We start from the raw sequence: 23,133 nt of genomic DNA, 5'->3' as shown, positions 1-23,133 counted from the left end.
CTCATTGGTTAAGCATCTGACTTCAGTTCAGGTCATAATCTCGCAATTCATGAGTTCGAGCCCCGTGTCGGGCTTGTGGGGACAGCTCAGAGCCTGGAGCCTACTTTAGATTGTGTCTCCCTCTCTTTCTGCTCCTCCCTCACTAATGATCTGTCTCTGTCTCTCAAAACTGAGTAAATATGCCAAAAAAATAATTTTTTTAAAAAAAATCAGGCCAAGACTTGAAGACACCTGGCACCAGAAAAGAAAAATTTCTCTATTATGAAAATGTCATGGTGTTAAGCATATGCCAAAATTCTTCAGTAAAAAGCTGAATCGTGAACTGCATTATTGGGAAAAAAACTTTTAAATTTATGTTCCTCACCAGTTTGTATAAAAGCAGTTTTAATAAATAAATGGCCTTAGTATATTTAAAAATCCTTAATTCATTCCCTCATTCATACATTTGAGTATGCACTCTGTGACAGACTGTATGTTGGGTATACAAAGATGACTGAAACTAAACTACCAGCTTCAAGAAACTTTAGCCACTGATGGAGAGATGATGGGCAGCACTGAATACGTGACAGGAAGCGGACCAGTTCCCCATCTTAAAGGCATGCCAAGTAAGCAGCATCCAGTAATCTAACTGATCACTCAGTGGTTCTGGGATTCAGACAATGACACCATGTTCCCCAGACCCTAGGTGATGGGGACCTCAAGGCACAGCTCTACAAAGATGAACAAGAAAAAAGAGACTGAGTCCCCAGCTGTTCCAAAAGGCCCACAGCTGGCTTCTGACACCAGTAGTCCCCAGAAGGGCATCAAGTGGATCAAAAAATGTAGGCAGGCAGACAGGGCCCACCGCAGCTTTCCCAAAATTACATTCGATAAAAACAGCTCTCCGATACACCTCTCTCCCCATTTTCCTCCTTCCTCAGGCTGTACTTTGTACCTTGCGTATGGAGTTGTTGCTTACTCTGTCCAAGTCCTACTAATTCCACTTTTTAAAACATTTCTGGAGTCTGTATATTTTCACCTTATTTGTTATAAAGAATTGAAGTTGCATGCACTCTTTTATCTAGCAATTCTGCTTCTAAGTATATTTCCCTATCTTGGCAAACTCCTATCCATGCACTCTCGGTGACATACACAGGGACACACATAGGAGCACTGATTTTTGCCAGTAAAACAGAAGGAACCATATAAAATCTTTTCACAGGAGAATATGAATAACTACAGTTCGTTTATGAAATACAGTCTACATCAGTGGTTTTCAAACTTCTTGGTCTTGTGATCTCTTCACACTCTTAGAAATTGAACATTTATCATATCAGAAATCAAAACCATTTCTTACATTTGTCACTTAAAAAAGATAAATGAATTACATATTGACATTATGTTTAAAATAAATCACTGAAAAGAATGACATTGTTTTACTTTTTTTAAATGTCAAATCTCTTTTTGCTTCTTTAGTATCTTTAGTCACAATTCATTACATTCTCTCTTTGGATGGCCAATAATAAATATCAATAATAGCTGACATTAAATAAGCACTTATATGATATATCCATCTCATTTAATCCTTGTGACAACCCAATAAGATAGGTATTATTACTCCCATTAGAAGGATGAGATAAAGAGCTAAATAAGAAAGAATAATTCAATTGTCAAAAATCACATCAGTTGGTCGCATAGCAAAGATTCCAATTTCAATGCTCTTACCCACAACACTATGTTAAACTTGAGGAGAGCATCATGTGATTGGGTAGTCAACAATTAGGTGATAATGATGGGAGTCAAATTTACATCTAAAACTCACCAGAAGCTAAATCTGTATTATTAATTTATTTCAACTTAATAGCTGGGAAATGATGTTTCGTGGAGATTATGGGCTAGGTTACATCCCCCAAAACTCATATCTATCTTAGTCTACTTGAGCTGCCATAACAAAATACTAGAGACTGGGTAGTTAGAAACAACAGAAATGCTATTTTTCACAGGTGCTGGCAGATTCAGTCGTGTCTGGTTAAAGGCCATTTCCCTGGTTCATTGATTGTGTCTTTTCACTGTTACCTCATGTGACAGAAAGGGTGAGAAAACCTCTGTGGGGTCACTTTTGTTAAGTGTACTATCCCCATTCATGAAAGATCCATCCTCATGACCTAAGCGTGTCCCAGAAGTCCAAGCTCCTCATACCATCAGCCTGGGCATCAAGTTTCCAGATGTGAATGGAGGGTGGGGAGGATACAAACACTCTAAATTATTACAGGGCCCTAACCCCTAGTACCTCAGAATGTGACCATATTTGGAGATAGAGTCTTTAAAGACATAAAGCAAAATGAGGCCAGAAGGGTGGGCCCTAATCCAATATTACCTGTGTCCTTGTAAGAAGAGGAAATTTGGACACAGGAAAGTACAGAGAGAGAAAAGCATGTAAAACCATGGGACGATGACCATCTACCAGCCAAGAGGGAGACCGCAGAAGAAACCAAGCATGATCTCAGACTTCTAGCTTCTCCAGAACTGTGAGAAAATCATCTTCTGTTTCAGCTACCCAGTCTGTGGTACACTGTTACAGCCCCCTAGCAAACTTAATAAAGGAATCTGCCAAAGTTTGCTTGGCTACTGGTACACCGCTATAATTTTTAAATGAAACCTGTACTTAAACTAATAATGTCAAATTTTATGTCAAAACATCTGATTTTCAAGAAGACATCTAATTTTTAGTACATTTTATAAACAAAATGTCATTAACACTTTAATATAATTTTAATATAATGCTGAATAATTCTGTAGGATTTATCGTTTATGCCTTTTCTTTTCTAAGTAACATTAAAAGTTCCTAATAAAAGGAAACTTATACTTTATAATGGTAAGGACACAAGTATTTTAAAATCAAAATCAATTCTAATGTTAATTAAGGAAAACTTTAGATAAAGTCACTAGACACATCAATTGATAGTCTAATCTACTCATGAAATTATTTTTGAATTTCAGATGAACAATCTACATATGGCAAATTTAGGATGGAAAAAATTGAAAAACAGATTTTTAGTATCTCCTACATGAGATTCTAAATCAAAGATTTAGCAATGAGATACCATAAAGAATAGTGAGATTTACATTACTAGTATATAATCTGGTAATTATATATTTATTATCATATATGTTACATATATTTATAATTACTATCATAACAGTAATATGGAGATTACTATTATACTATAATATAGTATAATACTATGCTATAGTATTCTACAATACTATAATATTATACTATATTATAGTAATGGCTCAGAAGTACATAGCATATACATAAAGTCACAAAAGTATTTACTAGTTAATTTTATCTCAAACTTTACTCCTTAATGAATCAGTTTCCAAACAGTCCTCTCAATCACTTTTTATTAGCTGCTTCCAAAACCCGCAACAGGTGCAGGAATAGATTGATGACATCCAAGTAGAGGCTGATGGCAGCTAATACATACTCTTCTGGTGACAGCCTGTGCATCAGAGAGTGTGTGTCATAGATGATGAATCCGCAGAAAAGAAGGGCTCCTACAGCAGCCAAGACCAACTCCAGTGTTTCACTGTAGAAAAATAACTATAAGAAAAATATTAATAAGTTTACATTTAAGAATACTAAGAATAAATACTACTTGCTCTTAAGTTACAAATGCTATATACATATTTAATAATGCTTTACAACTTTAAATACAAATGTCAAGCACAGAAAAAGGCAAGGCAAATTCATCCTCATCTCTGCTGGATGAAGGATGAGTGGATAAATCAACGGATGTCCTCCCTTCTATTAAATTACCTACCTGACTTTGAACAGGAGCATTCCAAATATAAATTATTTAAAAATATATTTCTTTTTCAAAATTATACGTGCCACTTGGAGGTGAGCAATTACAAGTGAAGGCCTCCTTCTATGTAATTTAACTCATATGTTCATCTTTCATTCAATCAATAATATTGATTAACATAAGACCCTAGGTTTTTCAAAAGATAATTTTAAATCATTCTACATACAAATGTTCCAAAAAATTATAGCTAAGTATCCTAAGAGTACCTCTTGTAGCTTTTCAAGTTTATTTATACTGACATGGCCAGAATTATATTTCAAGTTACAATTTTAAAACAACTTACCTTCAAGATTCCTGACAAGCACAAAATCCACAAAACAGCAAACAGTCTATAAAAACAAAATATTAGTAATTGAGAATGTTGTTCCTTACCAAAAAACTATGTAAACGGATGAACCATTTTCTGAAAAAAATAAATCCATCCTGACATTTACCAAGGAATAAGTGAAATATAAGGGTTCATAAGCAGGGGCGCCTGAGTGGCTCAATTGGTTAAGTTTCCAACTCTTGACTTCAGCTAAGGTCATGATTCTCACTTCTTGCGACCAAGTCCCTCACCGGGTTCTGCACTAACAGCGCAGCTCCTGCTTGGGATTCTTTCTCTCCCTTCTCCCCCACTGTGCTCTCACTCTCTCTGTCTCAAAATAAATAAAATTTTAAAAGAGTTCATAAATTCTACAGTGAATACAGTAGAATACTCAGAAACTGAAAAAACAGCTATCAATTCAACATTTGATTTTATGGTGAACAAAAATAGAAGAAAGTACCATTTTTTTTTTAAATTTTCAATTGGGACACCAAAAAAATACTGACATAAGCAGAAATATCATTAGAAGCATTTTAGACCAGAAATCTACAAAACTTCTAGAATAATGAACAAATGAAACATAACTATATTTTTAAACCAAATAACAGTATCAAATTAGTCTGTGAATATGCATATCTATAAAAATTCACAATGTACTCTGTATTTTATTCTAATGTATTATAGAACTTACTTTATGCACATAAATTTACCACTGCTATAATCTTATGAGTTGCCACTCATACATATTATATATGACCTATAATGATGTGTTATAAAGTATAAATATATGACAAAGGACATCTTAGCAGTCAATCCTTTGTTATCAAATATGCGATGAGAACACACATCTGCTGCTTTAGGTCACAAGGAAGTACTGGGGTCAAATTTACCCTTCTTCCTTAAATAAAAAACACACCAAACATGAAATAACAGTTTCCAGTCCCTGAACAGCAACAGCATGGCACCGTAATTCCTGAGATAAGGGAAACAAAGGAGGTAAGCTCTATAAGTGACCCAGCTACAAAAGAGTTTCCAGACCAAGTGTAAGGACAAGAACCCATACGAAGCCCTCTGGTCTCCCTGAATTGAGGAGGTGAGAATTCAGAGGTCAGAGAGGCCCACATGGCTAGAGTTCAGAGTAAAGTTCCAGAAAGGAGAGAGCTCTACAGAGAGCTGGTTAGCTCTGGTGATATGCAGAGTTCCCTTAAGTCTTTAGCTGAGCACAGATCAGTGCATGCACTCAAGGAAGTGGTAAAGCCTTAGGAAAGAGAAGCAGGCAGAACAATCCTCGGAGCCCAAACAGGAATAGGACAGTTCGCCCCACCCAACGTGGGAAGATCTCCTAAGACATGGGGCTTTGGATAATCCTTAGAAAGGTACTGTCTCATCAGTGGGGCCAAATTAGCCCTAATCACTGTTCTGGACCCACCTAATAGGGCTTAGAAACAAGTACCAATAGCTTCAGACAGTTTCCAATGAACTTAACAGCTTAAAAGAAGAATAAAACTAAAGACATTTAAAGGAAAAAAAAAATCAGCACCCAACAATATAAAATTTACAATGACCAGTATCTAATAAAAAATTAAAAGGCATTCAATGAGAAAAATCAATCAATAGAAAAGAATTTGGAAATGACACAATGATAGAATTAGTAAATGATATTTAAAAATATATATTTCATATGTTCAAGGAGCTAGAGCAAAGCATCACCATGAGAAGACAAACGAAAGATATATTTTAAGACACAAATTGAACTTAATTTCCATAAGTGAAAAATATGTCAAAAGAAAAACATTCTGGTTGGAATCAACAGCAGATTAGACACTGAAGAAGAACAGATTATCAAGTTAAAAGTAGCAACAGAATGAACCAAAATGAATCACAGAGAGAAAACTGAGGGAAAAAATAAGTAAATAAACCGAGTATTCTTGAACTGTGAACTGTGGGACAGCATCAAGAAGCCTAACATATATGCTGAAGTCTCAACAGAGAAGGGGATACATAAAAATGTTTGAATTAACAGTTCCTGATAATGTTCCAACATGATGAAAACTTTAAACTGACAATCTCAGCAGAAGAAACATGAGAAAACCACACCAAGGGGTGTCATGATCAAATGACTGAAAAATGTTAATCAAATAACTGAAAGTGACTGAGAACATATTAAAGGTAGCTGGAGGATAAAAGACATTACGTACAGAAGAATCAAGATATGAAAGAAGAAAGGCTTCTTATCAAGAACTACATGAACCAGAATACTGCAGAATATCTTATAAAGTATTGAGAACAGAAAAAAAAAAATAGCCCAAACCTAGAATCTGACACCCTGTAAAAATAACGTTTAAAAAACAAAGGTGAAAAAAGATCATTTTCAGACATGCAAAAGCTGAGATCAAGAGACCAGCACTGTAAGAAATATTAAGAGGAAACCGCACAGGCAGAAGGAAAACACAAGATGGAAGTTTGGATCTACACAAAGAAATGGAAAACAGACATGACAAATGTGTGGGTGAACATAAAGATCTCATGTTTTAAGTCTCTTTAAAAGATAACTTAATGTTTTGAACAAAGATAATAATAATATTTTATGAGGTATGTACTATATGTGGAATTAAAAGTACCAATAGCACAAAGGCAGGGGAGAGGAGATGTAAGTTTGCTATACAGGAAGTGGCACATCACTTAGAGGTTGATGATGATGATGATGATTTAAAGACATGTACTCTAGGGGCCCCTGGCTGGCTCAGATGGTAGACAGTATGACTCTTGATCTTGGGGTTCTGGGCTCAAGCTCCATGTTGAGTATAGAGATTACTTAAATAAATTTTTTAAATGTGGAATAAGAAGAAAACAAACAAATAAATAAACAAACCATAAAACCTAGAGTAACCCTTACTTAAAAGAGCTATAGCTAATAACTAATAAAGGGATAAATCAAACAATCCGAAGGAAGGAAAAAAGGGGAAAAAAAGGTACAAAGAACAGACAGGACAAACAGCAAGAAAACAAATGATGAGATAACAGGCTTAAATCCAATCAGATCAATAATCACATTAAATGTCAGTAGTCTAAATACTCCAATAGCAGAGATGGTCAGATTGGAGTAAAAAAAAAGAAGAAGCAAGAGCCAACCATATGCTACCTGTAAGAAAACTATTTTAACTATAAAGCCACAAATAAGCTAACAATGAAAGGATGGAAAATGGTAAACCATACTAACACAGTTAAAAGAAAACTGAGGTAGGTGTACTAATAAAGTAGATTTTAAGGCAAAAATATTACGAGAAATAACTACTTCAGAGTAATAAACAGGTCATCAAGAGGACATACCAATCCTAAATGTTTATGCATCTAAAAACAGAACTTCAAAGTAACATGAAGCAAAACTTTCAGATACGATGAGAGAATCATACTTTAATCTGTACTTGTAGTTGGAGACTTCAGCACCACTTTGACATTAATTGATAGAATGAACATGCCGAAAAGATTAGCTAAGCACACAGAAGACTTACACACCACTATCAATGAACCTGACTTAACTGACATCCAACAAACATTGATCCAACAGCACAAAACATACACTCTCTTTCAGTGCACAAAGAACATTTACTAAGTATCATAAGATAAATCTCAATAAATACGTAAGGACTGAAATCATGCAAAATATGTTATTTAACAACAAAATAAAATCAGAAATTAAGTATATAATAGTATCATAATCCAGTGTGGTTAACTGAGGGCATGGTGAGATTCCAGCTCTCAATTCTCTTGCGGGAATAGCCATAAAATTTCTACTGAGACATCTGGAATAGCTAAGTTAGAATGAAATATCCTAACACGTGGCATAGATCGCTCAGGACTGAAATGGGCTCAGAGCTCACTTTTTCATTCTTAAACCTTAGGAAAACCCCAAAGCTTCTGCACCACGGAGTATGGGGAAGGTGGTATTAAGAACTATAAAGCATCTGAGGTTTTACCCGACTCACAAGCTAATACGGTGGTAAGGCACAATTTCATGGATGCCCATAGAAAACACAAGACCCCTAGGTCTTATCAGACCCTTTACTGGGGTGCCTGGCTGGCTCAGTAGGGACAGCATGAGACTCTTGATCTCGGGGTTTTGAGTCTGAGCCCAATGCTGGGTGTAGTGATAACTTAAAATAATAAAAAATCAAAAGAATGAGGAAGGCTTGAACAAAGGGAATCCGCAGCAATAATGAAGAAGCTTAGGAAGATTAGGAAGTGTAAAGCCGGACAACATAAACCTTAGAGCAATGGATTTCCAGCACACTAGAGAAATAATGAAAGTAGCACTAGAGGATTGAAGCAGTTGTCAATACTAACCCCCCACTCAAACTACATAGGGTGTGTGAGAATGAGCAGCTAGAGAACAAGGTCCTCAAGGAGGAATCAAGTTTCAGCTGAAATAAGAAACATATACTATGAAGAGGCTGAAACATTAAAGATTATTTACCAGAATGGGATTTCTAGAGACTATACTAGAACAGATGGGAGACAGGGCACAGATGGAGACTGGCACAAGAAGCAGCAGACAGCAATCTTTCATCACATGCACTGCATGAGTACGTAACCCCTCCACAGCCCTAGGAGCCGGAAATGGAAAAACAGTAAATCAGACTCCATTCTAATACAATGATTTAAGCATCTTGCCCAATTGTCAATGCTGGCTGACCAATGATATTTTATCCCAATAGAGATTTCTGGTAATCTGGATTTCCAGGGGAAAAGAAGGGGATGAAAGAATGTTTTGCCACAGTAGACTTCTGTAAATTTCAGCGTTGTAACAGGAAAAGGAACAGAAGATGCTTGGGTGATGATATGCCAACAGGAAGCCATTATGAGCTTAGAAAAGAGTATACACATTCTTACCAGGTGAGGGCAACACTGTACCGCGATCCTAGTATAAAAAGTATCATCCCATATACTTACTAGTTTGAAGAAAAATACAGGTTAATCTAGACAGGTCAAACAGTTTTTAGTGCTCATGCAGGTATCACCAACACCTGGGTTAATTATCTTGTTTCTGCCACAAAGAAGTGAGCAGATGGTCTTGGTAACAATTATGTTAAGACAAAGGCCTAAATAATTTAGTAAGTTCCAAAGCATTCAGAGCGTACAAGCCTAGCCTCTCTAGAAAACTGGATGGTTTTGGTGGGGATTTTTTTGGCATTCCCTTCCTTTTCAACATAGAGTGGAAGCAATATAGAGTGGAGAAGCCAATTTCCGTCTCCTTGTAGGTTCTGGAAGTAGAGCCTGGCCTTAATACTCAGAGAATGACCTTTCATCACCCTCCATTGTAGAAGACAATATCCAAAGCTAACGCTATAGCACTTACCTTAAGACACCCTATAATGTTAAGGTTATTTATCTATCATAGTCATGAATATGTAACTTACCCTGCTCCAAGTTTGCTGAAGTCTCTCTTAGATTGGAGAGTATATACAGTCAAACCAAGAAACACGGCAGTGGTGAGTATAAATGCTTGCAGAACAATATATATGTCATAGAAAGTAACTAAAATTAAAAAACACTGATTAAAAACGCACTTAAACATACTCAGTTTTAAACAGTGCTTTCCTCTGTATACAGACATGCTATATTTTCTTTGGTACTACTTGCCAATAAAATAGAAGACTCTTTATTCCGCCCTGAAAAAAGTAAAACTATTCGTTCACCCATACTGCAATAGACAGGCTCCAAAATACTCACTCATACAAAATAAGGGGGTCACATCAGTACGAAGTTAAAGCAATGACGGGAGAGACATGACACAGCTAGGTGGTTTAGAATTCGGAGGACACGATGGATTGACTTTCACCCATCTCTGTCCCCGCTGAGTTTTATCACTATCTGTGGCGACTGTCCTTTATGACTTAAATACCAGTAGGGATGAATAGGGCCTGTGGCTGACTGGGAACTCCTGGGCAGTAGCAGCAGTCCTAGCCATCACCTGGTTAATCGCACACCCAGTTCATCAGCCCAAATCAACGAAGCTAGGCAAGGGAAAATATCGGGACTGTCTGGGACTGTCTGCCATTCATCAACCCTACAGGGAACAGAAACCAACCACTAACTGTGTTATATCCAGTCCACATTATCTTGGAATACATCATTGGGGGTTTCCTGAATATATACCAAATCCCCTTCTGAAATTTTAGAATGAACATCTGGATTGACTAGGGTTATTGTAATTATACCACAATTGCTTAACATTTCAACAAAATGCTAAATTATAACCCCTTTAAAGGAAGTTAAGTACTTTCCACCGAAACCATTTAAGTAATTTTTAATTTTTCAGGGATTAATTTCTATTCCTAAATACTACATTACTGGGATTTCTCTATTTCTACCATTACAGGATCAGGAAGGTGAATGCAGAAAAGGAAAAACATGTATTTTACTTCTTGTCAACAATTTCAGTATAAGATTAGGTGGAAAGGATATTATAATTAATGAGAAAATAAAGCTCTCAGATTATCCCAACTATGTATGTCTATTCCCTATTCCAATAAGCCTGAAATAGGAAATCTCTCTCCTAAATCCATTACACATGGTGGGAGCCAGGGAGGACAGAAACGGACATGATAATTAGTAGAGAGTAACATTAGTAAGTAAATATTGGGGTGCCTGGGTGGCTCTGTTAAGCATCCAACTCTTGATTTTGGCTCAGGTCATAATCTAACAGTCAAGAGACTGAGCCTCACACAGGGCTCTGTGCTAAACAGGGAGCCTGCTGAAGGTTCTCTCTCCTCTCCCTCCACCTCTCCTCTGCTTGCTCGTGTGCACACATGTGCTCTCTCTCTCTCTCTTTCTCTCGAAATATAACAAATTTAAAAAAAATTTTTAAAAAAAGGCGTTCTACCAAAAAACATATTAAGTAAATATTAATAATACTTCCTTTCTACATTGAGAAATTTCAATCCTTTTTATTTCAGTAATTATTATTTACTTATATTGATGCCTTTATAAAAGAAAGAAGTGAATTACCAAACAATACGTAGATTCAATAAAACTGGCTTAGAAAGATTAAAAGCAGTAATGACAAAATAGGAAAAGACAAATATGATAAGCATAATTAACAATGTACTATTATTGTAATAGTTAATTCTAACTTTTTTGGTACCCTAAGTTAATCATTCTTAGACTGTCTGAATTTTTATTATTAATAAATCATGAAATTTTTTACTTGAGGCATTATATATGATACATCCAATAATTATTTCTTTTCCTTTCTTTTTAAACAAATACTTCTTCCAAATACATATTTAACGCCAACTATAAAACAGAAATTACCAAGTTTCTAGTGGTGCCATTCGGTAAAATATGATGTAATGAAGCATAGTTCAGTGCAGCAATTTGAGAGGCTCAGCTCATATGATGACAATACGTGACTCAAAATACATTTTATCAATTCCTCTAAGGTCCCTATTTATAGGGAAAAGATTAACTACAGCTGTCCTGTTTTTTTAAAAATGGATAAACATACATGAATATTGTTCTCCTTTCCTGTTGTTTTCTTAACTCTTTTCTACTTCCTCTAAGCATAGTTGAACTACATCAAGTATAAACATTAAATTTTGCTTATAATTTTAGGAATTCTTCATTCTATGCTATATATTTGAAATATGACATTTCATGTTAAGTTTTAGTCCCAAACACCCTTTAACCCAAAAGATTTATGCACATTAAAAAGTTACTGTAACATAAGAGAAGCAGAATTATGGCTTACCAACAAAGGCCACAGACAGAGCTTCGAATAGTGTCTAAAAAAAGAAACTAAAATTACACAGATGCACAGAAAATTTACACTAAATCATGTACATATTCTAATTTCTAATAGCTCAATGGGATTCCATGTTTATGATCTCATCTTAGCTTCAGAGCAGCCTTGTGAATTATACAGGACATCTGGTAAGCCCACCATAATGAAAATGAGACCTCAAGGGCACCTGGCTGGCTCAGTGGGAACAGCATGTGACTTGTGATCTCTGGGTCATGAATTCAAGCCCCATGTTGGGAAATTACTTAGATAAATAAAGCTTAAAAAAAGGAAAAAAGAAAATGAGACCTCAAAGTATTGAGTAGGAGTATTTAGATTCTACCAGTGATCCTCAATCCCTAACTAGATTTTTCATATCTGTAACAGGAAGATAGAGTATAGCAACTTCCATTTTTCCCACTCTCTGTAAGTAAGAATGAAATTACAAATGATGAGCACATTCATAAAAACTTCAATGTGGCACACACAGAGGAAGAATAAAATACTTAGGTAGCACTTTGGTGTGGCCGTCCTGAAATCCTCTTCCGGTATTCATTCGCTCCTTCTTCCCTAGTAATAGAATTTTTACCTGGACACATAGCTGTTCAGATTAAACATTACATTTCTCGGCCTCCCCTGCAGCTAGATCTGGCCACAGGACTTTATTCAGCTGGTAAAATGTGAGGAGAGAGGTGTACAACTGCTTAAAGCAAGGGGGCTTGCTCTTCCCTTTTATTTTTTTTAATAACTGGATGGAATGTGGATATGGCGGTGAGCTCCCTTACGCCACATAACACTTTAGGAGTACTTGAACTGCAGCAGGTGTCTGGGCCCCTGACTTCACTAAACAGTCATGTAGATTTTTACATCAAAGAGAAGTAAACCATCTTGTTTTCCTCCATGTCACATGTAGCTGAACTCATATCCTAAATACAAGATTTAGGGACATAGAGTTTTATCCTCTAGCTTCTCTTTCCCCTTAACCACATACCTTTGTTTCATTTTACATGCTTACTCTAGTTAGGTTTTGCCAACTACCTGACAGACTGTATCACAAAGGCAAAGCCAGAATTAACGGCAGTGGCTATACACTCATACTCCTGGTAGAAGCGCTCACTTTAACTCTCCCCACCTGAAATCAAGAAATCTAACAGAACCAGAGCAAAAATGGCACTAGAAATGTACACAGATGTGGAGGCAATGAAGCCACTGCCCCATCTGGTTACAATGTTGTGGGCAATGTCAGAGAAGTGATAGCAAAAGTTGCTAGTAATATTTTTTTTCCGGGATAATATGATTATGCCCCATATTCAAGTATCCAAAAGAAACATGACAGTATGAACAGGAGAAAACATAACACTAGGGAAAGATAACACCACCACAAAATAATGGCCCCTTTTACATATGTGAACATGAACACACACACACCTCTTCTAAAACAAGATAAGATCCACCTTCTCTCTTACATTGGTAGAGCAGTGCAATGTAAACTGGCATCAGAGGTCTCTGAATAATCTGAAATGTATTTTACAAGCTTCCTTAGTTGTTCACCCATTTTTAGCTATAGGTAGAGGAGTAACCATCTTGCCCACAAGCATTTGGCTAATGCTTTCCTGGTAGATGCTCTCTCTGCTGGACAAAAGTCAGTCCATGCCAGATAGAAATCAACCATGGTCTTTGTGAAAGGAGGCTGGCTGTTTATAGAGCTGAAGAGGAACTCCATATGGCAGTTTCTTTGTTATGCTCCTCCCTTTCTCCTAAGACAAAGATGACTGGGACAGGAGTTGGCATCTAACCCAAGGGCTACCAACCCACGTACTGGTTAACAACCTACAGTGTGAACTATGCCAATAATAAGCTGTGCCAATCAGCTCTTTCTCACTTAGGAATCTAAACATAGAGAAGGAAGTAATGGCAGCAGGGTAACGTGAAAAGGTAATGAACCATATGATGGCCCATAATGCACCATATGAAAATTAAAGATAGCAGGGGTACCTGGATGGCTCAGTCATGACTGTTAAGCATCTGCTCTTGATTTCAGGTCAGGTCATGATCTCATTGTTCCTGAGTTAGAGCCCCTCATCAGGCTCCGTGCTGACAGTGCAGCTAACAGTGCAGAACCTGCTTGGGATCCTCTCTTTCTTCTTTCTCTCTCTCTCTCTCTCCTCTCTGCCCTTACCCTGCTTACTCCCTCTCTCAAAAATAAGTAAATAAACTTTAAAAACAAAAAGCTACCAAAGATAGCAAAGAGGAAAACTATGTGTAAGGACAACTGTAAGGTAGAGAAGAGATGTAATAGAAGGGGGAAGAGGGGCACCTGGGTGGCTCAGTTGGTTACGCATTCGACTTCGCTCAGGTCATGATCTTGCAGTTCGTGAGTCCAAGCCCCACATCGGGCTCTGTGCTGACAGCTCAGAGCCTGGAACCTGCTTCAGATTCTGTGTCTCCCTCTCTCTCTGCCCCTCCCCTGCTTGAGTTATTTCTCTCTCTTTCAAAAGTAAGTAAACATTAAAAAGTTTTTTTAAATAGAAGGGGGAAGAGACTCCCAATTCTTGCTTTCAATTTTCTACAATACCATCATTCCTAGCACCTTCCTTTAGAGTTCCTTGTCTACTTAAGGCCCCTTCTTGGTGGGTTCCCAAGCTCTTCTAAACTTCATGTTACTTGAGATAACTTGGGTTAGGGTACTGATACCTGGCAAACAACAGAAACTAAGATTTAAATGAATAGCCTTTCTTATAATTGAAATTTTCAAAGTCATGAGCTTTCTTTCTTTCATCATATTAACATAAACTTGTTACCAGAATTCACAAACTTTCTTTAGTTTAAAACATTTTAATCTGGTAAATAGCATTTTCACTTGTATTTGACTATAAAATTAGTATTAGTTGGAAATTTTTAGGTTAGAACCCAAAATCATATTGGATATGAGAACTAAAAAAATAATTTAAAAGATACATAACTTGAGGCTTACAAGTCATTCTGGTCATATTATAGGATTGAGTTTTTAAGGTAGTAGTTTGGGGTTTTCACAAACACCTAAACAAACATGCCTAAAGTTAAGTTCCCCAATTATGATTTTACTTATTTGTTTGTTTGTTTATTTGTTTTGTAAGAGAGAGCATAAGCAGGAAAGGAGCAAAGAGAGAGTGAGACACACAGAATCCCAAGTGGGCTCCATGCTGCCAGCATAGAGCTCAACACTGGGCTCGAACTCATGAATCCATGAGATCGTGACCTGATCTGAAATCCAGAGTCAGACACTTAATTGACTAAGCTACCCAGGCTCCCCTCCCCATTATGATTTTAAAACAAATTAGTAGAGCTCATCAATTGAGCAAAATAGTCCTTTAGAAGAACAGACTACAGGGGCGCCTGGGTGGCTAAGTTGATTAAGCGTCCGACTTTGGCTCAGGTCATGATCTCATGGCTCGTGGGTTCAAGCCCTGCAACGGCCTCTGTGCTGACAGCTCAGAGCCTGGAGCCTGCTTCAGATTCTGTGTCTCCTTCTATCTCTGCCCTTCCTCCACTTGGGCTCTGTTTCAATCTGTCTCTCAAAAATAAATAAATGTTAATAAAATAAAATAAATGAACTAAGTACTAAGATAAAAATAACACTGAGGGGGTGCCTATGTGGCTCAGTCGGTTGAATGTCCGACTTTGGCTCAGGTTACAATCTCACAGTTCTTGAGTTCAAGCCCCGCATAGGACTTTATGCTGACAGCTTGGAGCCTGGAACCTGCTTTGGATTCTGTGTCTTCCGTTCTGCCCTTCCTCAACTCACACCTGCTCTCAAAAATAAACATTAAAAAGAAATTTAAAAATAAATAACACTGAGGACTTAATCATAAAGATTTCAATTTCAGGTCTATGAAATTAAGGCTATAATTTTTTTCTCAAGAAAATCACTGAATATTAGGGGTACAAAGTATCACAGGGATAATCTAATCTAATATTTTCATTTTACATATGAACTAACTAGGTACAGCAAGGCTAAAAACCCTGCCAAATGTCACATACCCAGACAGTGGCAAAGCCAAGTCATGAGATTCCAATTCATTATTCTTTTCCACTATATTATAATATTGGCATTAAAAAAAACCCAAAACTCTGAACCTGACAAAGGTTAAAAATTTTAAAGACTAGAAAGTTACAACTAATTTCCTAAAGTATTTGAATTTATTAAAAACTCATTACTTTTGTTTTGCTACTGTTATATATGTACTTGCACTCAATGAAATACAGAAAGTTAAAACACAAGAATAAATGTTAAAGTAACAGATACTGCCAAAATACTCACAAATCCAAAAAGCAGGTACAGGTTAAGGGGATGCTTATGTCTGTTTACGGTCAATGCTAAAATCAAACCCAAAGATCCAAGGGCAAACACCAAAATTAAGGCAGGACTGAAAGACATAAAATAAGAAGCATTTTTAAGCTTAAAAACAGTAGAAATAGTATTAACCAATATAATACAATCTGTCTGTTGTATTTGTGTATTTGTGGTGTGGAAGGAACCACACCAAACTGTCAAAAGAAAATATTTTTCCGTTCAGGGAATTTAAGGGGTGTGAGCAGGGGAGGAACAGTGGGACAAAGAGCCCATAATGAATGGGGAGTACTTTTCCTTTTTACTTCGTGAACTTCAATCATATTTGTGAATTTTTGCAATTAGCATACTGCTTTTTAAAATTGAAATAAGGAATAGCTATTAAATAGACAAATTTTATATACATTTCAACTAAAGAACTTTACCTCAATTAACAAACTAATATCTTTGAAGGGCAAGTGATGATAGCAATTGTCTACTTCCAAGAACATATTCATTCTTTCTTTTTTTACTGTTTTATTATTTTAGAGAGAAACACAGTATGTGAGCAGGAGAGGGGCAAAGAGAGAGACACAGAATCTGAAGCAGGCTGCGAGTTATCAACGCAGAGCTGGACGCGGGGCTCGAACTCACCAACTGTGAGATCATGACCTGAGCTGAAGTGGGGCGCTTAGCTGACTAAGCTACCCAGGTGCCTATATTTTCCCTTTAATATATTAAAAAAAAAAAAAAAAAAACCTATACAACTTTGAGCCATGGAAATAATTACTTTGGAGGTCAAATCTTAAATTAGGGATGAACTATGTGAAGCTCCTTTGGAAATTTCTCAGTGAAATGATCCTACTCATGATCCAACACCAAGATAAATTAAATACTCCTTTATTAAGTACCTTTATTCTTCAAGCACTGTCTTGGGCTTTGGGGACTGGGCATAAGTATAATAAAAGCAAGAAGAATTAAAATTTTAAAACTGCATACAGTAGGGGCACCTGGGTGGCTCAGTTGGTTAAGCGACCAACTCTTGATCTCAAGGTTGTTGGTTCGAGCTCCACATCAGACTCTACGCTGACAGTGCGGAGCCTGCTTGGCATTCTTTCTCCCTCTCTGCCCCTCCCCTGAGTGTGCTTTCTCTCTTTCTCCCCAGAAAAATAATTTTTTTTAAAAAACTGCATACAGTAAAAATTCTTAATACTATTTCAGGAGATGAAAGTTTAACCTTTCAAAACTGTAAGCTAAAAAGTTCAGAGGTAAATACCATGTTGCAAAACATTTCCCTTATCAAAACTAGTGTTACTCATAAGAGTAACCTCAGAAGTCAATGGAGAAAAAAGTGAACTTTGCTTATAATATGTCTTTTTGATCATAAGCAACAGCTGAAAATGACTGAAAATCATCTTATCACCTTACCTCTCATGTACAAATGTCCGTATAGATTCAAAGTATATAAAAAAAGAAGATGTCACTGTAGTTAAGAGAACTTGGAGAAAAAGGATGCTGTAGACTTTTCTTAAAAAGCCTGAAAAAGAAAATAATTACACATGATGGTATTCTTAAGCATTTATCATAGAACAGCAGGATCAAATATGTTCTTACAAACATTCAATTTTTTTTTTCAAAATTGTACTTTTAACATTAATTTTTGAGAGACAGAGTGTGAGCGGGGAAGGAGCAGAAAGAGAGGAAGACACAGAATCAGAAGCAGGCTCCAGGCTCTGAGCTGTCAGCACAGAGCCTGATGCGGGACTCAAACTCACCGACCGCGAGATCGTGACCCAAGCCGAAGTTGGACACTTAACCGACTGAGCCACCTAGGCGTCCCAGAAACATTAAAATTTTATACATAATCTTTAAATCTCAATCCAAATAACAGTAGTCTGGAATTGAAACTAAGAACAAAAACAGAAACACTTCTAAAGAAATCACAAATTGTAAATGATAACTATCCTTCAAGAAGCAGGAGTCTAAAAAAAATGTACAGGCCAGAATAAAAATGTCTTCAACACTGGGCATCCTTGAGGCACCTCAGCGGCTCAGTCAATTAAGTGTCAGACTTTGGTTCAGGTCATGATCTCACAATTTGTGAGTTCGAGCCCCACGTTGGCTCTGTGCTTTCAGTTCAGAGCCTGGAATCTCCTTTTAAATTCCTTGTTTCCCCCTCTCTGCCCCTCCCATGCTCATGCTCTGTCTCTCAATAATAAATAAAAATGTTAAAAAAATTTTTTAAAGAAAAACAATGGGTGGCCTGGCTGGTTCAATAGGTGGAATGTGCAACTCCTGATCTCAGAGGTTTTTTAAGTTCAAACCCCATGTTGGGAATAGGACTTACTTAAGAAAAGAAAAGAAAAGAAAAGAAAAGAAAAGAAAAGAAAAAAATGTTTTCATCAAACGAAAAAGGAAGTATGAAATACTATGTGTACAGAGCAGCATAAACAAAGCAAAAGGTTAAAAACAGAACATTTCTAAACAACAAATCTATCTTGAAACTGAAAAGCAGGAATAAATAGAAAGCATATGGTTAGATAAAATTTTAAAAAGATAAACCTTAATTCCCAAGCTGTGTAAATGTTTCCTCAAAATGAAACTTATCCTTAAAAGGCAAATAATATATAAACTTACTTTTACTCACTTGCTTTTATTTCTCACTTATAGTACCTCTTCCTCTAGTTTCTATACAATAAGAAATTGTTACTTTCAGGATAGTTTATTATTAACATCCATAAATCAACTCCAAGACCTAATAATGAAAAAAACTTAGTGAAGTCATCTGACATGCAGATGATATAAATAACACAGTGAATCCCTGACTCACCATGAGTTTCAAAAATAAAACCTTAAGAGTTTCCACCTCCTGTATGTACACATACTGACAGTAACATCCTTCTGCCCTCACCCCTTTTGCTGCCAATCATCTTTCCAGATTCAGCCTTGATCATTTCCCCAGTCTGAATTAAATGTTCCTCCTCCTGTTCCCAAGGGGCCCTAAAGAAATTGTGAATCACTTCCTATAATTAATAAGCCTACTAGCCCTTCACTCCCATTCATCTATAGAGACTAAAAATCTCCCTTATGATAGGGAACATGACTCACTCATTTTTATACCCTAAACAACCAGCAAAGGGCATGGCACACAATAAATACTCATTACATTTTATTGGCTTTTAAATAATTTGTATTGAATTTATGAAAGGTGAATTCTGCCACTCAGGGAAGAGAAAAGCTATTATTCTAAAACAACAATAGAGCCACATAACTCATACAGAGCATCAGAACATCATGCTTAGGTAGGCAATAAAACCATTGTTGGACGGCTTTTACCAACAAAACGAGATGCAACACTGTCTCTTGCTTCTCATGACCATGCTCATAGAATAAATGTCACCTCTGAAAAGAATTCCTACTAAAGACTTGCCTTCCCAAGGATGAGGTGCTCTGAAGGCATGTCAGCCAAATATTAACTAATAATGAGAATAGGGAATTTTCACAAATACCGAAGATTTCATCCTTAAAATGACCCCAAATTAAATCTTAATGTTTCCCTCTGATATCTAAATCAAACTATACAGTCAGTTTTCCCTAATGTCTTTAACAGGTTTTACTGAACATGTAAGTTAACCGATGACTCAGTAACACTATCAGTTCTGTTTTGTCCTACGCATCAGTATGCCTCTCTCACGAAAGTGCTAATCTCTACCACAGATCTACAACTTCCTTTCTTAAAAAGGCCCGGATGCCTGCATGCTGTAGGAGGTTACTTCCACTTTTCTCACAAAAGCAAGGAAAAGCATATATTACTGCCACAGACAGTGTTATTTGGGCTATCTTTCGGAGAACTTAATTACTAAACCAAAGGCCAAACTATCATTCCCTCAAGAGATTTTCCAGACTCCAAAAAAAAATCATATTCTTAAATGTTGATTCCCTATTATGTACCTCACATAACTCAAACCCATTCCATATATTTTCTCAATGAAGCAGCAAAAGTTAACGTTAACCTTTAACATTTGACGGAACTGTTCCACAGGTCAAAACTGTGTGTTTAATGTTTACTGGCAGATGTGTGTTGGTGCACGAGTGCATATGGAATAAAAGAGTATATGTTAAGGTGTTAACAATGGTTTTCTCTGAGCAACTTGAGTGAGGAAGATTTTCATGTTCAGTTCCTAGCTAAGCCGTGTTTTTCTCTTTATTACCAATAAATACTTTTTACTTTTGTAAGAGAAAAACACTTCAAAGAAACCTGTGCTAAGCAGGGGTGCCTGGCTGGCTCAGTCAGTAAAGCTGTGTGACCCTTGATCTTGGGGTTAGAAGTTCCGGCCCCAGGCTGGGTGTTGGGATTACTTAAAAATAAAAATAATTTTTTTTTAAATAAACTTGTGTTAAGCCAGTAAATTTTGTCACAAAAATAATTCTTATGCTCACAGACCACAACTTTTCTATACCCCTTACAAAAAGAATCTTAAATCCAAAGAAAAGGCAACACTTGACACCCATTTTGAATAACTAATATAAAACAAGGCAAAGGCTATACACACTCAGCTCACAGAGAAAAATTAAAGAGCCAACAGGAAAAGACTGTAAGTCAAACAGCAATTATCTTTCCTTTTTTTTTTTTGAATCCTGATTTCTTCCCCGTCTACCTTTATTTCCCTCCTTTCTACTCAAACAGCACAGCCAAAACAGCAATTCTTCTTTCCTATGCTGATCTGTCCTTCTGTCTTCTCCTCAGTAACTGGCACCAACACCCCCCACGCCCAAAGTGCGGGCATCATGTCTGATTACCCTCCCTTCTCCCACTTTGTCCACAACTACTGGAACGTCTATTCACAAAGTGCGACATGTCTACCCACTACCTCTGCAGTCAAAGAATGTATGATTGCTCACCTACTACTAAAGTGGCCTCCTAATCGGTCTCCAGGCTTCCCTTCTTGTCCGACCCATGGTCCCACTCCATCCTCCACACAGCTGTTAAAAGTGATCTTTTTGTAAAATAATTCATGTCACGTGCTTAAACACTGAGGATAAAATTAAAAGCTTCTATGGGGCCTACCAGGCCCTACCTGATAAAGAACTTTTCCTGCCTCATCTCACACCCTCTTCCCTTCCTCACTATGCTTTACCCACGCATGCTACCTTTCTGTTCCCCAGGGCATGCCGACTCCCCGACTCCCGCCCACGTCTGGGCCTTTGCCCTTGCTATTCCCTCTGCCTAGAATGCCTTTATCCTTCTCTACATGGAATGAGATTTAAAACATCCACAATTTGTTGAAACTCCGAGAGTCACTTCTAACAAAAATGAGGCAGAAGTGACAATGTTTGTTATGTCTAAGGCTAAGTCATAAAAGGCAATTTTTTAGACCTCAGTTAAACACGTGGGGCACCTGGGTGGCTCAGCTGGTTAAGTGTGACTTCAGCTCAGGTCATGATCTTGCGGTCCCCTTGGTTCAAGCCTCACATCGGATTCTGTGTTCACAGCTCAGAGCCTGGAGCCTGCTTCGGATTCTGTGTCTCCCTCTCTCTCTTGCTCATGCTCTGTCTCTATCTCTGTCTCTCTCTCTCTCTCTCTCTCTCTCTCTCTCGAAAATAAACATTTAAAAAAAAAAGGTTTTTTTAGGTAGTACAGCTACCTACTTGTTTTCTTCTTTTTAATTTTTTTAAATGTTTATTTATTTTTGAGAGAGATAGAGCACAAGCAGGGGAAGGGCAGAGAGAGATGGAGACACAGAATCCGAAGCAGGCTCCAGGCTGTGAGCTGTCAGCACAGAGCCAGACACGGGGCTTGAACTCCCGAACTGCAAGATCACGACCTGAGCTGAAGTCAGATGCTTAACTGACTGAACCACCCAGATGCCCCATACTTACTCTTTCTTAGAGGGCTCACTCTAGAGCACTGTTGCTCTAGCTTCCTTTTTTCATTTTTGCAAATCTAAGAAGCCTTCTGTACATTTTTTCCCTAATAGTATGCTGATAGAATTCTAATGCTACACACATCTGTTTATGTACCACAGCTCTTTGGAAGGCTACAAATTATCATAAAAATCTGAGGTTTTTGTCCTCCATCTCAAGAACCAATTTCCACCCTCTTGGAGGCAATATTGTCGCCACAGAGAGTAAATGCTACAGGAGAAGCCAGCTGCCAGAGTTGTGAGGAAACTCAAGTAGTCCTATGGAAAGATCCGATCTGGCAGTGAGAAAAAGGCCTTCTGCTAGTAATGATGTGAGTGAGCCTTCTAGGAAGTATACCCTTCGAGCTCCAGTCAGACCCTCCCTCAGATGACTACAACCCCAGCCAACATTTTGACTACAACCTTTGACAAATCCTGATCTCGAATGAGTAAGACACCTGGCTCTTGGAAATGGATAATAAATGTTTGTTCAAGCATTCTGTGGTATACCACATTTTGTGGTAATTTGCCACACAGCAATATAAAACTAATTTAAATCTGGGTACCTGAAAGTGAGGTGCTGCCACACCAAAAACCTAAAATATGGAAGGCTTTGAAATCAGGCAGTGGGTGGGGAATGGCAGATCTCTGAGGTAAAGGCTCAACACGCCTTGAAGAAACTGTTTACAGAAGGATGATGCCTTTGAGGAGGATGCGGGTAAGAACTTAAAGGAAAGTGTTTTGTGCTGATAAAAAATTTAGCAACACTGTCACCTATGGGAGCATGGAAAGTATTGAAAGTGTACCAATGAAATAGGTGATCACACTAAGGAGATTTCCAGACAAAGTACTGAATGAAGGTCCTTGCTGGCCTCTTGCTGCTTCTATTAAAATGCAAGAGGAGAGACAGAGGATGTGACTGTAAAATCTTTTGTTAAAACCTCACAAATATCCAATTTTGCACCTCAAAAGAACCATTCAAA

At 37.3% G+C, this 23,133-nt stretch overlaps 1 protein-coding gene across 1 annotated transcript in view; it reads right to left on the bottom strand.

Annotated features, from left to right (window-relative positions):
- Positions 1-1,206: 1,206 nt before the first annotated feature.
- Positions 1,207-23,133, bottom strand: part of TMBIM4 (transmembrane BAX inhibitor motif containing 4) — a 31,504-nt gene continuing 9,577 nt past the window's right edge. Inside the window, exons 2-7 of the mRNA XM_029953213.1 lie at positions 17,676-17,784; positions 16,239-16,344; positions 11,909-11,942; positions 9,576-9,693; positions 4,135-4,180; positions 1,207-3,586 (exon numbers count right to left, since the gene is read on the bottom strand). Coding sequence (XP_029809073.1) covers positions 3,380-3,586; positions 4,135-4,180; positions 9,576-9,693; positions 11,909-11,942; positions 16,239-16,344; positions 17,676-17,784 — 620 coding nt within the window. The 3' untranslated portion in view covers positions 1,207-3,379. The remainder of the gene's footprint in view (positions 3,587-4,134; positions 4,181-9,575; positions 9,694-11,908; positions 11,943-16,238; positions 16,345-17,675; positions 17,785-23,133) is intronic.

This window comes from Suricata suricatta, chromosome 10 (assembly GCF_006229205.1).
Source record: "Suricata suricatta isolate VVHF042 chromosome 10, meerkat_22Aug2017_6uvM2_HiC, whole genome shotgun sequence".
NCBI lineage: Eukaryota > Metazoa > Chordata > Mammalia > Carnivora > Herpestidae > Suricata > Suricata suricatta.
The sequence above is the reverse complement of the archived record's forward strand: the minus strand, read 5'-3'. Positions and strand labels throughout refer to the sequence as shown.